This window comes from Stomoxys calcitrans, chromosome 1, assembly GCF_963082655.1.
Source record: "Stomoxys calcitrans chromosome 1, idStoCalc2.1, whole genome shotgun sequence".
Classification (NCBI taxonomy): Eukaryota; Metazoa; Arthropoda; class Insecta; order Diptera; family Muscidae; genus Stomoxys; species Stomoxys calcitrans.
The window spans coordinates 132,539,696-132,557,061 of record NC_081552.1 but is presented as its reverse complement, the minus strand read 5'-3'; the positions used below and the strand labels follow the sequence as shown (position 1 = coordinate 132,557,061).

The following is a 17,366-nucleotide window of genomic DNA, read 5'->3' as shown; positions in this document are numbered from 1 at the left end:
TATGCCTGTGGACATTGTGGCTAGACAAATTGCAGCGACCACTACCGTAAGGTTAAGGCAGCTTTCTCATTGGTCATGTGGCGGCTACGGACACTGTGTTATCCTTGACACAATAACCAATTTTCCACGCAATGTGGATTACACCGTAACTGAGCCGATATTTTTTATAAAAAGTACTGTACCACTATTCGTGATAGAACCAATTGGAACTGTGATATCCCTGGTAACAAGTTACATAGACTTATATACGGATAGTTCCAAACTAGACGACCATGTGGGCTTTGGGGTGTACTCTAAAGATCTAGAACTTGTCATATCGAAAAGGTTAACCGACCACTGCAGTGCGTGTCAAGCGGAGATCCTTGGCATTAGGGAAGTGGTGGAATGGCTAAGATATAATGTCATTACGACGATTGGCATAAATATCTTTTCAGACATCCAGGCAGCCATTAAATCCCTGGAGAACGTATTTCTGAACACAAAAACCGCCATCGACTGTCGCAGATGTTCTGGGTGCCAGGCCATAGAGATTTGTAAAGGGGACGAGCTTGCGAGATAGTGACCGTCAGGCAGGTCACTGTCTAATCGGAAACATGCTGACAGACTGAAGGTTGCCAGTAACAACCTTTGTAGAAGTTGCAAGGACATCGAAGAAGAAGAGACTATAGAACACCAATGAATGAATTTTTTTCTTTCAATGTTTTAGAGAATAAATGCTTATATTTTATTTTAAATTATGTAGCAAATATTGGATTGCCCAAAAAGTAATTGCGGATTTTTTTAAAAGAAAGTAAATGCATTTTTAATAAAACTTAGAATGAACTTTAATCAAATATACTTTTTTTACACTTTTTTTCTAAAGCAAGCTAAAAGTAACAGCTGATAACTGACAGAAGAAAGAATGCAATTACAGAGTCACAAGCTGTGAAAAAATTTTTCAACGCCGTCTATTTGAAAAATCCGCAATTACTTTTTGGGCAACCCAATAATATATTTTATTAGCTATCCTAAAGTATTAGGCATTTTACTAACAAAGTTTCCAATTCTCAAAACGAGATTTTTGGGATTATTTTAAATTTAATCAATATGTGATTGTTGGTGTTAACAATTGTATTATAATAACAGTAATATATGGGAGTTTTTTTTTCTAAATGTAATATGGTCAAAAAATATGATATATTAAACATATTTTAAATTCCATTTTCACATTCCGACAATTTCAGGTTGTTCATTGTTTCTCGTCCAAAGTTTTTTTTTCATGCTAACAATTTTTGAGATTCAAAGGGAAAAGCAGACGTTGCCCATAAAGGACCCAAGCGTCTGACGTATACATATACGGTTGTGTTCACATCAATTCTCAAAATTTTATAACAATAAATTAATTAAATAAAGCTTCAATCTTGTTGTACAAAAAACTCCAACGTATCAATACTTTTGCCTTACAATGTTTGACTCCCTTTTCTGTGAATTGTTGTTTATATAATGGTTTGGGCAGGCCGACTGTCTAGACCCTGTACCATCATATAATACAATTAAACATTCGTCGGTGCGCTGCATGTTCCTCCATTTTTTAATCAGCCAATCGATACGTCCTTTAGGAAACTAAACTGACTGTTTATTTGTCAGCAATGGTACCATAATTGGACTCCTGTTTCCCTAATTTCTTGATCTATTCTTCGCAGTTTTTGCTTTCTTCGTCCGACCATTACAGAAAATTTACAATCGAATTCCACAAGCATTTTTTTAGCAATTATTTTATTTTATTTAAAAAAAAAAACTTAAATGCTTTCCATGAATTGAGCAGAAATAACATCTATTTTTAAAAACCTATTCAGAATTTATTTGGTTTGACGTAATACAAAAATATAATTTTTCGAGTAAAGATTTATACATTTTCTTATTTTTTTGAAGCAAAGGAAAATGAAATCTTAAAATGCGTTTTTTGCAAAACCAACTTTTTTGTGTGATGCCCCTATTCACATAAATAAAGATAGGTGTTGGGTAATACTCAGAAAGCATTTACCCATAGAGAATACAGATTTGTCTATGCGGAAGCACTATCCAAAAAACGGTTCGACCTGGACCACATTCGACGAAGGAGTGTAAAGGACTACAAAAACTCTGTTTCAAATTTAATCGAAATCCGGTAAAAATACTTCTTTTATGGGCCCAATACTCTATTTTGGGAGATCTTTATGGCAGTTATATCCAAATATGGTCCGATCTTGACCACTTTCAACAAAATTCCAAAATTTGTCAATACTCCACAAATAAACGATATGTTGGGTGTGAGGGCAACCCAAATATAAGGAGCACCGACGGGAGCAAACAACGATACAGTTTGCTCTAAAAATAGCTATTATCTTTTTGGCAACACTGGTTTAAACAGCTCACGCACGTTTCGTGTTTTGTTTCACAGTCAAACATCTTCAGTTTGGTCTATAATTTAACCATGAATCGTCTTACAAACGAACAACTTGCAAATTATTGAATTTTTTTATTATTGACTAGGTCGTGAAGTGGATTAGCCTTTACTATATGCATGCCGCTGTCGCGACAAGCGATCTACAGGAATCTTTACCCTAAGATAGGTTTCTATCAACCTCTCAAGAGTCTTCAGCATAAAGAATGACAGACTAATAGGACGAAAATCGTTCGCCTTCGTGTGGAAGGGTTTTCGTGCTTTCGGAATGAAAACGACGTTCGTGTCCCTCCATCCCACAGGTATATATGACATTCTGATACATGCAGCCTTAAGCCAGGGAATCAGTCTATCAGACACAGCTTGTAATTCAACCGGTGATACATCGTCAGGGCCTGGCGACTTAAACGAGTCGAAACTTGTTATCGACCAAATTATTTTCAACTCAGTCACAATTTCACTAATGGTCTCCGACGAATGCATACCAGTGACAACATCTTCTGGCGGCACGTTGTCCGTTGGAGAATTTCCCGGGAACTGTGTATCAACGAGTATTTCTAGTGTTTCCACTCTAGACATTGTCCATACATTCTCTTACTTCTAAATATACCCCACCGTAATAGGTCTCGAGGACATAATCTTCCTTAGTTTAGAGGCCTCATATGTATCCTCCACGGAGCTGCAAAATTCTATGCATGATTTTTTCTAAGCCTTTCTCAGCTCGTCCTTATATTTTCTTAGCTCAGCCTTATAGATGACCCAACCGTCTGGTGCTCTTGTGGCTTTTGCTCTGTTGAAGAGTTTTCTGCAGTTCTTGTTTAGACCAAACAGCTCTGGGGTCCACCATGGTGGTCGCTGTTTGCCCCTTGGCTTGGCACTAGGGCATGCTGACACAAGTGAGTCACTGAGGATCTTCGTGATGCGCTTAACCACTATGTCTATAGCACAACAGAGATAAGCTGACTTATGCAATCATCAATATCGGCAAGGCATCCGGTAGGATTCCACCAGATCATCGCTCCCAAATGGAGGATCTGGTTAACGAGCGGATTTTCGAACATGTGTGAAAGGGTACACCTATATAAGTTATGAGCTGCGAGTTTAGAGGGGACATCTTTACGCTGGAGGTATCCACGCTCCCTGGCAGGGCGCAAAGCTCGACTTGGTGAGAAAGATGGACATTCCCCAGCTCACAAAGGCGACTGTCTTCATTAAGGGATGGGGCAGTAAATTTGCGACGGAACGCATGTTGGGATTCTGGAGCAAGCAAAACAAAGGTTTGATTGCAGAGAAGTGGGAGGCTTTCCACAGGGAGGAGAAGAGGGAGGAACACTCCTTGTGGTGGGCATTGATCAGGTCTCCGTGACAAGTTTGGCTAAGACTAATGTCATGACGCACTACGCGAACAAGGCTTATTAAAACATCAATGCAGCCTAACAGGGAGCCGATGATGGTAGCATCACCTACTTCCAGGAAGCCCATTTACCTCAGCTTTGGAAGACTAAGATAGGCAAAGATCGTAGTATTGAAACATCAGGCAGTACAGGGAATGGAAACTCAACACAGCCTAACGATCAGGGACTCGACGACGGAACCATTACCGGCTTTATAAAGAGTCGGAAGACTAGACTAGGCAAAGAACCTAAAATGATGACATCAGGCAGTCCAGTGACAGGAATGTCATTGCAGTCTAAAGAACAGGGAGCAGACGATGAGATCATCACCTACTCCCAAGATGCCCATTTACTGGAGGACCAATGATTGAGGTAATCCAGATAAACCCCCACCGGACCGAGACTGCTACACACGATCTGATGGAGAAAATCAGCAAGGGCAAGATTCATATTGCCTTAATTCAGGAGCCATGGACGACCCAGAACAAAGTTTCTAGACTGACCCATATCAACTACCAATTATTCTATGCTAACACTGGTACTCGGCCGAGGACCTGCATTATTTGTCATAAAAATTTGAGTTTATATTTTCCCCAGAGTTGTCAACGTCGGATGCAACAGTGGTGAGACAGCGAGACGGTGGAGCATACCTGGCATCACTATATCTGGGAGCTGCAACGGCTGGTGAGGAAATCAAAACAAACAGGATACGAGGTACTAATAGGGTGATGCGTACTCTCACCCGAAGTCTTGGGAAAGATAATTTAGATTGTCCAAGCATTGACGACATCGACGAAAATGTCAACAGGATTACGACTGCACTGGTGGGGTCTTTCGAAGATAGTTGTCCTCAGAAATCAGCCCAAGAAAATCCCTGGATGACCGGGAGATTCGCAATATTGGGAAATATGTCCGCAGTCACTTTAACAGACCACGTCGTAAAAAAACGGAAGTATATTGGCAAGGAATACAATAAAATTAACAAAACGTACCTCCTGGAAACTTTTCTGCGAACAGGTCGATAGCGTTAATGACGCCGCCAAGATGAAAAAGTTTATCTCAAAAACCCATGTCCAAACTAAAACGTTAGTAGACAACATGGGAGTGAGAGCAGCGACAACGGAGGATATGTTAAGGCGTTTTGAAGAAAACCCATTCTCCACAGGATACTACGGGCCTTACGGAGATACTGGAATCTTGAAATAATGATGGTGATCGCAGGCTTATCATTGCAGAATTTATGGTGAACGAATCCTTAAGGAGCTTCAAACCATTTGTATTTATACCAAAGCCCTGCAAGATATATTACGCGACACCAAAGACCTACAGACCTATAAGCATTACGTCCTTTATACTCAAAACCATGGAACGAATTGTGGACACCATGATTAAGAGTATGACATACATCGAACTGCTCAAATACAAACAGCATGTCTATGTCAAGGGAAGGTCGGTGGAGTATCGGATGGACGAGGTCCTCAGAGACTCGATAAACCATATTCTAAGGAACAGGTGGATAAATTGCGTTTTATCGCCACTCCTATGGGTAGCCACCATAAATGACCTATTACGGATGCTGACTGAAGAGGGATTTGAACCCGTCTGTTACGCAGACAATATTTTAATACTTCAAAGGGGTAAGAATCCGAACCAGCTATGCAGAAAGGGTCTTGCATACGGCATATGACTGGGCTAGACCCAGAGGTCTCATTGTTAACCCAGAGAAGACTGAAATATGCCTGTTCACGAGGAAGACGAAGGTGGGCCAATTTAATGCAAAATGTTTCCTCAATAGAACGATTTCGATATCTGACAAGGTCAATTACTTAGGAGTGGTCTTGGATAGAAAACTGAATTGGAATTGTCCCATTCAGCAGCGTACCGAGAAGTCTCACAGATGTTGGGCACTATGTAGACGGGCCGTAGTCTCGAAATGGGGCCTGAATCTGAGGACAGTTCACACGCTCTACAGAAGCGTGATTAGACCAATACTTGGTTACGCCTCAGTAGTTTGGTGAACTGCTATGGAGAAAGGACGATACAACAGGTTCAGAGAACATGTTGTATTGGCATAGGCGGAGCGAGAAGGAATATATATTCCAGATGAGGAATATATATTCTAGATATCCGTCCCAATGACATACATATTAAGGCAGCCACTGCGGCTATGAGACTTAAGGCGATAGGAGAATGGATTGAGGATGGGAGCAGCTCATACCATCGCGGTACAATAGAGACGACGATAGGAAAACTGGAAGCAAGGGAAGAGGTTTCCGATCGAGAACTGAGATGAACCTTAATGTCGAGTGCGAGACACAGCTGCCAGCGTGACAGTCTTGGATTGACGGAACATCTGGAAGATCATGTTACACGGGTAGATCAAAGTGGGCCTGGGGGTCTACATTGAGACCCCAGGGACTGATATCTGCTATAGACTGCCTGACCATAATACAGTCCTGCAGGCGTAGATCCGAACGATCAGAGAATGCGTACGGTGGTGTGGTGTTAACGCGAGGTATCGCGAGGAATGTGAACATCTTTACGGACTGTAAAATTGCCATAAGGGCAATAACAACCAGGACGGTAAGGTTACGAACAGTCTTGCAGTGTAAGGAGATTAACACCTTCTCTGAGAATGGAGAAATCTGCAACGTTTGGGTGCCGGGCCATAACAGAGTAAGGCGGAATGAATGGGCAGACGATTTGGCAGTAAAGTCCACAGAACTGCGTCAATAAACTTGGTTTACCCGAAGCTTTTCGGATCGACGCAGTCCGAGTTAAGAGAGTGGGCGACGAGTGCACATGAAAGCCTGCGTAACAGCGAAACAGCCGGTAGGACGGCGAGAATCCTATGGGGGATCCAGAACGTGTAAAGACGAGGCTATTACTGAAAGGAAGTAAGAAGAAGGACAGTACGAAGGTTGCCTTTTATATTTCGGGATAAGAGTACACAAAAACAAATGCTAATAATCGAAAATAGCTTCATTGTTTTTCAAAATATTCCCTGTTAAGATCTATTCACTTTTGCATGCATTTGAACCAATTGTTGAAGCACTTTTGCCACTCTTATTGAGGTATCTCCAAAACATGCATTCTGAACGCATCAACCGCTTCTTCAGTTGTCGAAATGAGAGGGTTTTTAGAGTAGAACACGAATCTGATATATATTTTCAAGGCCAACTCACTGAGTGGCCGCCCATCCCCCAAAACACCCCCCAAGCCGGTCACGTTTGCTGACTATGGAAATATGGGGCTCAAATTAAAGGTATTTGGGAGTAGACCACGTATCTGATATCAAAATTAGGCACCAAATGTCCAGGGGACGTCCCACCACCATAACAACCTCCAAATAGGAATTATTTGCTCACCAAGACAATTTGGGTCTTAAAGAGAGTGGAACTTAATACTTATATTGGGTTGCCCAAAAAGTAATTGCGGATTTTTTAAAAGAAAGTAAATGCATTTTTAATAAAACTTAGAATAAACTTTAATCAAATATACTTTTTTTACACTTTTTTTCTAAAGCAAGCTAAAAGTTACAGCTGATAACTGACAGAAGAAAGAATGCAATTACAGAGTCACAAGCTGTGAAAAAATTTGTCAACGCTGACTATATGAAAAATCCGCAATTACTTTTTGGGTAACCCAATAGTTTTTAGGGACAATACCCCAAACCGCACATATTTGCTGACTTTTGCAATAAGGAGTTTAAATGAGATTAGAAAACGAATTTGATATCCAATTTTGAGAATAGGGCACGTTGTTGATATATTTTCCGGGCTTAGTGTTTGGGAGACCACCCCAATCCCCAAAACACCCCTAAATCGGGCGTATTTACCGAACATGTCAATCTAGAGCTTAAATGAAAGGTATGGGGGGGGGGGGGGTAGAGCAAGAATTGATACCCACTTTCGGGATCAATTTTTTGGGGGTCTACTCCTTTCCCAAAATACCCCACAAACAGCAATTTTTTACTGACCATCGCAATATGGGTCTCAAATAAAGGTATTTGGGAATAGAATACGAATTTGATATCCAAATGTAGGACCATGTATTTAGGGCATCGCCCCTTCCCCAAAACACCCCCCAAGGGGTAAACATTTTTCGACCATGCCAATATGTGGCTCAAATGAAAGGTATTTGAGATTAGAAAACGAATTTGACAACCTATTTTGGGGCCATGTGTTTGGGGGACGCCTCATCGTGTAAACTCCCCTAAACCAATGGCAATATGGGGTTAAAAAAAATTGTATTTGAAAGAAGAGCACGATGCTGATATTTTTTCAGGGCCAAGTGTCTGGGGGACCACCTCACCCCCGAAAATACCCCTAAATGTCCTTACATCCAAACTTAAATTCGTAGACCAATAAATTATGGGATTCAGACTGTTAGTCAAGCGATATACTATTTTCGTAGCATGGTATTTCACTAAAAGCTCTGTCAAAAATAAATATTCCAAGGAAACTTTTGTCCATATAAAGTAAAAAAAGGCGCAGCGAAGCGGGCCCGGGTCAGCTAGTAAGCTTTTATAGTATACCCGCAAGTCAGACCGATTTAAACGCCGTCTCTATATCAGGGGATATTGCTACCGTTGATGATTTATTCCGAAGGTTAATGATATCATATGGAACTTTAATAGTGCATGATGAGTACCATGTGCTTTTCTAAAGCCAAACTGGAAATTTGGTAAAGATTCAATAATAAAGCCGTTTCAATTTTCTGTTTTAGAAGGTGCTCAAATATATTGCCAACATTGGACACAAGGGAGATCGGACGATAATCAGACGGAAGCATACAATCTGATTTCTTCTTGATTGAAATATTTTTTGCAACTTACCAATCAATTGGAAAGTAGCCATTGTTGATGCACTGATTAAATATAAAGGTGAGAAGGTTTTAGTTGAATCAGGTAACTTTTTGAATGAAATTCAATATTCCATCCAATCCACTGGATTTTTTATTATTGATGCATGATTAATAGCTTTGACTTTTTCAGGGTTGGCAAAGTGGTAATCATCCGGTTATGAACTACACCAAATTCATCATCAAATGCATAGACGTGTCGGGAAATAGCACATGTAAAATTTGAAAGTCTCGATTGCAAATCCTCAAGTGGGTGTATCGGTAGCCGACGGCGGAAGGTTTCGTGGTGCTGGTGGGCATATTTTTGTCCCGAACAAATTGATGACAGAGTGGCATTTTAGTTTTACCCGTTATTTGGTATTTTGTTGGACCAGTTTTTTCTTGCAATCTTTTATTAAAAAAGTTAGTTTGTTCCATACTGACCGTCTCCCTAATGATCGTCTTAAGCAATTATATTTGTTTAGACAATACAACGTATTCACTGCTTATCCGGTTCCCAGTTCGATGCTAAATCCTCTTCAATTCCTTTTGTCATGTTTAATTTTATAAACATTTTTGGTTTTTTTCGAAAATTGAAATTTATTGCCTTGAATAAGGTTTTGCTTGGAGTGGGCGTTGTGAATAGAGTTAAAAGAGAATTTGAAATCATCTATCAAGGAATCAATTTCAAGATTTGTAAGGTTTGATGTAGAAAGGGACATAATGCGGCAAGATGTAGCGTCCATATCCTGGAAGAAATCATCCCAATTTGTATCCTTATAGAAGGTATAAGTCCTCACTAAAATTTCCGGTTGATCCACACGTAAACTCTATTTGATAGGAAAGTGATCATTTCCATTTAAATTTTCAAGATGGTCACCCCAAACAGGACTTTTTGAATTAAGATCCCCTTCTAATTTAAAACTATCAAAATTGCCAGAGCTGTAAAAGCTTGACTAAATCTAGCTCAAATCTTTCAGGCTTATAGTTGCAGTGGACATATATCGATCCAAGTAAATATTTCTTGCGAATATCATTATTCAAAAATTCTTTTTGAAAAAGCGCTGTATTAAAACCAACATCATTTAAAAAATACGATTAAATATATTGAATCTTTTATGGCAAAGGCAACGGCAACGCCAACCGATGAATTATCATAAATAAAATTGTATTTACCCAACTGTACTCTTCTATTTCTCTTCAGATGTCATTTCTGAATGAAGCCAATGCCAATTTTATTGCGGCGTAGAAATCTAATTGACGACTGGTATTAACTGGAGTTCTTACATTGTAAGTTAATAATCTTATGATTCTATGGTCTATAATTAATACTAACTTTATTCAATAAGCGCAAAAATTCAGCTTTGGCCTCGATCCAAAGTTGGCAAATTTGCTTACTCGGAGAGAAATAAATCAACGCCTTCTTCTAAGGTCAGTTCATTCGGTTCCAAGAAAAGTGATGACAGTTTTAGAAATGGTTAAGTTGCGGTTTTTGTTGTGGAGCATTCTGTTACGTAGAACGAGTATGAAATAATTGGGAGAATGTATGGCCTGGGGTTACCATAGACATATTCACAGCTCTATTAACATTGACTTTTGCAATCGCCCTCTCTTCAATGGCCTTAGAAATCCGCTGATGACGAGAATCAACGTTGTTGTTGTTGTAGCAGTTTATTGTGTACTATCTTTCGTCTGCTTGATTCTGTTGAGTGTCAAGACCCAGGAACTCCGCGACTAAGATGGGGTGCGTCCACAGGGATCTGGGTCTGAGTCGAGTGGGTCTGGCCGGGCAGTTAAACAGGTGACGTGTATCGTGCGGTCCCTGGTTACAGTCGGGACATACATCTTGCACGTCGGCATCAATCCTAGCTCTGTGGGAATTGAGGCGGCTGCATCTGCCGGAACGTAGTTGAGCCAGAATCACTCTGGTTTGCCGGGGGAGGTCGATTTCTTCGGGTGCAATGGGTGGCGGTCGTACTCCAAGGACTACATTCACCCGGTAGCCAGTTAACGCGTCTGCTACCGTGTCTGCATGAATGTTGTTCAGACCCGCTTGATATGCCGCTTGATCTAGAGGTTCTCTCTTGTAGCGCTGGACCTCACGCTCTAGATCATGTAGATCTACCTTAAGGCTTCTGGGCGGTGGGTATCTATCCACAAGATGATGATTTGGATGATTTCTGCGATAACAGCCCAAAAGGTATTGCTTAGACAGCATGTAGTTATGTCTTCGCACTGGTAGGATCTTTGTCTCCTGGTGGAGGTGGTCCACATGAGAACTAAGGAGGCAGCCCGTCGCAGTTCGGAGGGCGGCATTCTGACAGATCTGAATATTATTCCACTGCGTGTCACAAAGCTGACGTGACCACACTGGCGCTGCATAACTTACCACAGACCGGCCAATTGCTTTGTACGTGGTCAACAAGGTTTCTTTGTCTGCACCCCAAGTGCTGCCAGCGAGTGACTTGAGGACCTTGTTTCTACTTTTGACTTTATTGCAGATTGCTGTGGCATGTGGGGAGAAAGTGTAGGAGCTGTCAAATGTGACGCCAAGTATTTTGGGACACTTGATGGTCGGAATCAATTCTCCATCGACCATCACAGTCAGCTCAGAATTCACCTCACGCGTATTTGTAGTGAACAGTGTGGCTGAAGATTTGGTGGCGGATATCTTCAGATTTCTTGCAGCGAAATATGAGGCAAGCTCGTTGAGGTAGACGTTCAACCTATCGCAGATGTCATCAATGGGTGGGGGGCCTGATGCCAAGATCGTACAGTCGTCCGCATATGATACGATCTCTATGCCGTCTGGAGGAGGTGGGATGGAGGAAAGGTAGAGGTTAAACAGAGCCGGAGATATCACCCCGCCTTGGGGAACTCCCTGTTTCACTCTACGGTGTTTTGACTTCTTATCCCTAAATTCCACAAATGACTGGCGGCCACACAGATAATTCGCGACCCAACGTTTAAGGCCTGGCTGGAGGGACGTGTTGGCGATGTCCTCAAATAATTTGGCATGGCTGACCGTGTCGAATGCCTTCGATAGGTCCAATGCCACGAGGACCGTCCTATCACATGGCCTGGGTTGATTGAAGCCACGGCAAATGTGTGTGGTGATGGCATGCAAAGCTGTTGTTGTGCTGTGCAGTCTCCGAAATCCGTGTTGATGCTCGGCGAATGGAAATTCTCCTACGAGGCTCGGGAGGAGTAATGCCTCAAGCGTCTTAGCCACTGGTGAGAGAAGGGAGATCGGTCTGTACGACTCCCCCAAACTCGGGTCTTTACCAGGCTTCAGTAGCGGGATCACTCTGCCCATTTTCCAGACATCGGGAACTATAAGAGTGTTCAATGACAGGTTAAGGACAGTGGTAAGGTACTCAACTCCAGGTAAATCCAGGTTCTTCAGCATCAATGTAGAGATTCCGTCGGGGCCCAACGCCTTGGAAGATTTGGCGCCACGGATGACATTCGTAACTTCGCCCACGGTAAATTGTGATGGCTGTTCATCGGCTCGGAGACCACGAATACGGCGAATGGCTCTCCTCCTTGCCCTGTCTCTCTCGGGATGCACGATAAATTGACGGTTGAACAACCTGGCGCATCTCTTCGGATCAGTCACGGTTAACTCGCCAAAAGTGACTGAGGTCCTGTCGTCCCGTCTACCGGGGTTCGAGAGAGACTTAACAGTGGCCCACAATTTGCCTGCACCGGTGCCTAAGTTACATTGCTCCAAGTGTTCCAGCCACAAATTCCGCTTATGTTCGTTGACTACCCTGTTTATTTCCAGATTCAGCTCGCTGATTCTGGGGTTAGCGGGGTCCATAGCACGAATCCCATCACGCTCGTCTGCGAGTACCACTGCTTGCGCCGGGAAATTGGGTCGCACTTGCGGTATTCGACCGGCTGGAATAAAGCGAGCGGCTGCTGCGTTGATGATGTCTCGGAATTTCCTCTCGGCCACAAGCACATCAGAGGGGGGTGGCAGTTCATTGAAGCGGCGATTGGTATACTCTCTGAAGCCAGTCCATTCGGCCTTCTTATAATTGATGAACTACCGGCGCTCAGAGGTTATGAAGTCGGGTGGTCGGTCGATGGTGAGAATTATGGGGAGGTGGTCTGACCCCAAAGAGATGACGGCTTGCCAGGATACGTCACTCAGGAGATTAGGGGATGCAATTGAGATGTCTGGCGAGCTGCTGCACCTCCTCGTAATCCTAGTGGGGGCATCCTCATTCACCGTGCAAAACGTGGAACTATCTATCTGCTCTGCCAAAGCTTAGCCACGCTGGTCGTTACCTAGGGGAGAATGCCATGACGTGTGATGTGCATTAAAATCCCCCAGAACCAGACGACCATGGCCAGATAGCAACCCACTTATGTCGGGGCTGTAGGCCTGGCCATTAATCGGGACACAGCTACCAACCGGCGGTATATACACGTTGTATATCTCTATCTCGGCAGTACCAGACCTGACTGCTACCCCCATACATTCCATGTATGGGTCACTAGCGTCAAGCGCAGGCGAGATAGGTCTATACTGCACGGAATGGTGTATAACGAAGGCCAATCCCCCACCTCCATTCCTTGAGCGATCCTTACGTAGCACATTGTAGCCGTGACAACTGTGCAAGCTGCAGGTGTTAGTCAGCTTTGTCTCCTGGATCGCTGCGACCGATATGCTCTTCCGACTCATAAAATCCACAATCTCATCAATCTTGCCTCGCAGTCCATTGCAGTTTAACTGCAGGAACGATACATTTCCCGACACTGGCCTGGCAATAGTAGGGCTAGGGTGCTGTCTTTGCATAAATTGCCGTACGGGAGAGGTCGGGGGGGTCACATAGTCCGACGACGAGGACGCCGAAGGCGACGACGGCGACGCTTGTGACCCACTGCTGGCTGAGTTCGCACAGCACCTAGCGACATAGCCAGTATGACTATACTCCCGTAGCGAAGTTAGGCCAGAGCAAGAACGGAAATGTACCCACTCCAAGCACCTGTTACACCTCACCGACACTGACCGATGATGAAGGCGGTTCTGGCAAACGGAACAGAACAAGGGTCCGGGGTTCTTTTCAATCCCGGCACGGACCAAAAGCATACGGAGAAGGCACTCCGGGATGTGCCTCTCCCATGACGAAAAAAGACGAACACGTACACTGAGGCGGCAGCCCTTGCCGATGAAGATTCCATCGGGTCAATCCGGTACGTACAACCGGCTGCCATGGGATTGACGAGAATCAACGTATTTCCTATATGTTGGGCATCCCCGCCAGTTCGCCGTATGACCCATCTCACCACAGTTGTTACAGAAAGGATCCGTTGAATCCTCCTTAGTATGTTGGCATTCGCCTGGACCCCGTTTTTTTTTATCGCATTTTACATAATTGTATGCTGAATTACAGTTCTTCGAGATGTATCCCCAACGTTGGCACCTTCAGCATTGGATTTCGGAATCCTTTCTTTTAGGCTTTTTCCCAAGAAACAATTTGAGATTATATACCTCTTATGTTAGAGATATCAGAAATCTTTTTCCCAGGCAATAATGAGACAATTTCGTCTAATTTAGCGTTTATATCTTTCGTTTCACTGTTAGAAGTCAAACCTCTGAAAGATGGTTGCTTCAATTCCTTGGCCGTAAACGAGTAAGAATGGATGTCTTTCTCGCGCAAGAGTGCCATCATTGAAGAATGGACGGACGGTTCATTAAAAAAAAAATATTTTTATCTTTATCATTGCCCGGCTTTCACGGCTAACAGATACCAGTACTTAGGTGGAGACACGATACCAGACATGAACCAACTTAGGGCAGTGGCGTGGAAAAAAATTAAGGATTTTGTAAGTAGCAAGGAATTCCTAACTTAAAATTTTCTTTTTCGAGGTTACTTTTTAGTTTTTAGAGCGCACAACAAGCCGATTACTGGCTTAGATGTATGTCTATAGTGGCATGGGGCAAATTAATATCTGCACCCACTTTTTCACCTAACCTATCCAAGCCTATTAATATTTTTTACCTTAAAAGAAAATTTCGATATTATTCCCCCTAAAGAGTCAACTAGCGTCTTAGTGTTGACGTTGTAAATAGAAATTGGAGGACACCATTTGTCGTCTCACCGATGATGTTGTTGTCGCTTTTATTACTATTGCTGGTTTGAGTTACCAGCGATGCCGCTTAGGAAGTTGAGGCAAAATCAATTTGATGTAGAACATTCAATATACCAAACGGTTTGTCATCCATCTGTTTGTGCTTCTTCAATATTTCCCGGATTTTAACGGCACTGAGGTGTGTTGTACACTAAGGGGGCAGCCCTTGCCGATGAATTACTCCATCGGGTCAAACCGGTACGTACAACCGACTGCCATGGGATTGACGCTGTCTCTATACACTTCTTTTGCCAGCATTTGTTTGCGCACCTGTATTATTGATATGACCTGCTGTCGGTAGATGCTGCGAAGTGTGAATCTCCTCCTCAACGACATTGCAGTCCATGACGTGGGGTAAAAAGACAGGCATTCTATTTGCAATAATTGCGAATGGGATGCCTGATAAGAGGTTTATTTATAAAAAAATACGAATTATTGAAATTGATTTTCATGATAAAATGGATACGTCTGTTTGTTCTTAAAGTTGCCGTGTTTTTTTCCCAAACATAGAAACATTGACGACATTGTGAACAGGATAGTTGTTCTCTTCGAGAAAGAAAATCAGCCCAAGAAAAACCCTGGTGGATCGGGGAGATTCGCAACATTGGGAAAGAGGTCCGCAGACTTTATAACAGAGCACGTCGCGGTATTCTCTTTTTAACCTTACCTACTGGGAAATATGTTTTACTTGCCCATAACCTATGGAACCAGCTAGATTGCCAACTAAAACTTACTAAATAATAGAAAGCAATGTGAATAATAGAAAGGAAAAAAAAAAAAATAAAATCGGCGGCTGCAGGATCTTGGAGCAAGCGGTTCGCCACAACGAGGGATACATGTGTAATCCCACAAAACCCACGCGGTTGGGGCGCTGGACCAGTAACCCGCCCCGGAAAAACTATGAGAAACAAAGGAATAGTAAAAACGGACCTGAACCTGTCTGTCTGCACCCTCTATAGAGAGGGTGCAGTATACACGCTGGTGGATGTATTAGACAAGAACAAGCCATATATTACCGCTTTACAGGAAGTGCGATTGACTGGGAATGGCGTCACTTCAACACCAAACGGTGACGAACTGTATTATAGCTGCATGCTGAAATACCTTGTTTCCAGCTTTACTCCGGTGGATGAGAGGCTAGCCACAATCCGCATTGTATCCATGTCCCAACGGAAGACAAGGACGAGCAGACCAATGATATTTTCTACGAGTGCCTAGAGAGAGAATATGACCGCTGCCCCGCTCATGATATTAAAATCGTTCTGGGAGATTTAAATGCGAAGATAGGGAAGGAAGACATCTTTGGTGCAATAGTCGGAAAGTTTAGCCTCCACTAGATAAAGTACAGTAATGGGTTGAGGCTGATAGATTTTGCCGCGGAAAAAAAACAGATTTCAAGATAAAAATATTCACAAAGCCACATGGCTGTCATCCGATCAAAACACGAGAAACCAAATTGATCACGCTGTGATAGATGGAAGGCATTCATCCAGCGTGTTAGATGTACGTTCGATCCGTGTAGCGAATATAGATCCGGATCATTATCTTGTTGCAGCAAAGGTTCGCACCCGTTTGAACAAGGCGAGAAAAGTACGATCTGACTCTGCACGGAAGCTCGACTTTGAAAAGGTGCAAACACAAAAGATGGCAGCGACCCAACTGCTTGATGAAAGCACTCCTTGTTCCAATGATATAATGGCGCAGTGGCAAACCATTGCCCACTCAATGGAAAATGCCGCGAAATCCGTACTTGGGTACCGGAAGTCTCCTCCAAGAAACCCATGGTTCGACCAGAGTGTCGAGATGCTACTGAAGCCAAGAATGCGCCAGATGAAGGAGAGGTATCCGAAGAAAAGGAGAGAGGAGAAAGGTCCATTCCACAGAAACATAAAGAAAATGGAAAGACGTGAGTGTGAACGAATTGAGATGTACAGGAGTCAAAATGAAGTCCGGAAATTCTACCAAATAATTAAACATCAAACCGATGGCTTTGGTGCAGGCACATCCTCCTGCATAGACAAAGAAGGAAATCTGGTAACGGACACAGAATGCTGGAAAAGACTCGATAAGGAAAATCAACACCTACCGCGTTAATGGAGAATATAGGCGACGTATGAACCACGAGCTGTATGAACTGTATGACGACGAAAGTATAGTTACACGTATCAAAATACAACGGCTGCGTTGGCTTGGTCATGTTGTCAGAATGGATGAAGAAGCTCCAGCAAAGAAGTCTTTTGACCATAAGCTCGATGGAAAGAGCTAGTGGTGGGAGACACCTCGAGATTTTAGAATGAGCGCAGAAGAGCGAGGCGCTTGGAACGCTATTCTGCGCTCGGTTAGTGGAACAAATGTTCTGTCATAGCCAATTAAAGTAAGTAAGTGATGTAAAATATTTACCAGACTACCAGGTGTATACGGCAGCTCCTGTCCAATTACTTTTTTTTTGAAGATTCCAGTTGGAGTAGTTTTAACATTCTCTCGAGTTGGAAAATTGTCTTGGTTTGAAAAAGGCATATGCTTAGATTGTTGAATGATATTTTTGTCCTGTAGAAACATGTAAC

The 17,366-nt window shown here is 42.9% G+C and overlaps 1 protein-coding gene across 3 annotated transcripts in view; it reads right to left on the bottom strand.

The window, feature by feature from the left end:
* Positions 1-17,366, bottom strand: part of LOC106094538 (uncharacterized) — a 153,981-nt gene that overhangs the window by 65,230 nt on the left and 71,385 nt on the right. For all 3 annotated transcript variants that reach the window (XR_009398766.1, XM_059370884.1, XM_059370885.1), the window contains exon 5: positions 17,203-17,349. Coding sequence is in view for 2 of the 3 variants with exons in the window: in XM_059370884.1 (XP_059226867.1) it covers positions 17,203-17,349 (147 nt within the window). In the remaining variant the exon portion in view is untranslated. The remainder of the gene's footprint in view (positions 1-17,202; positions 17,350-17,366) is intronic.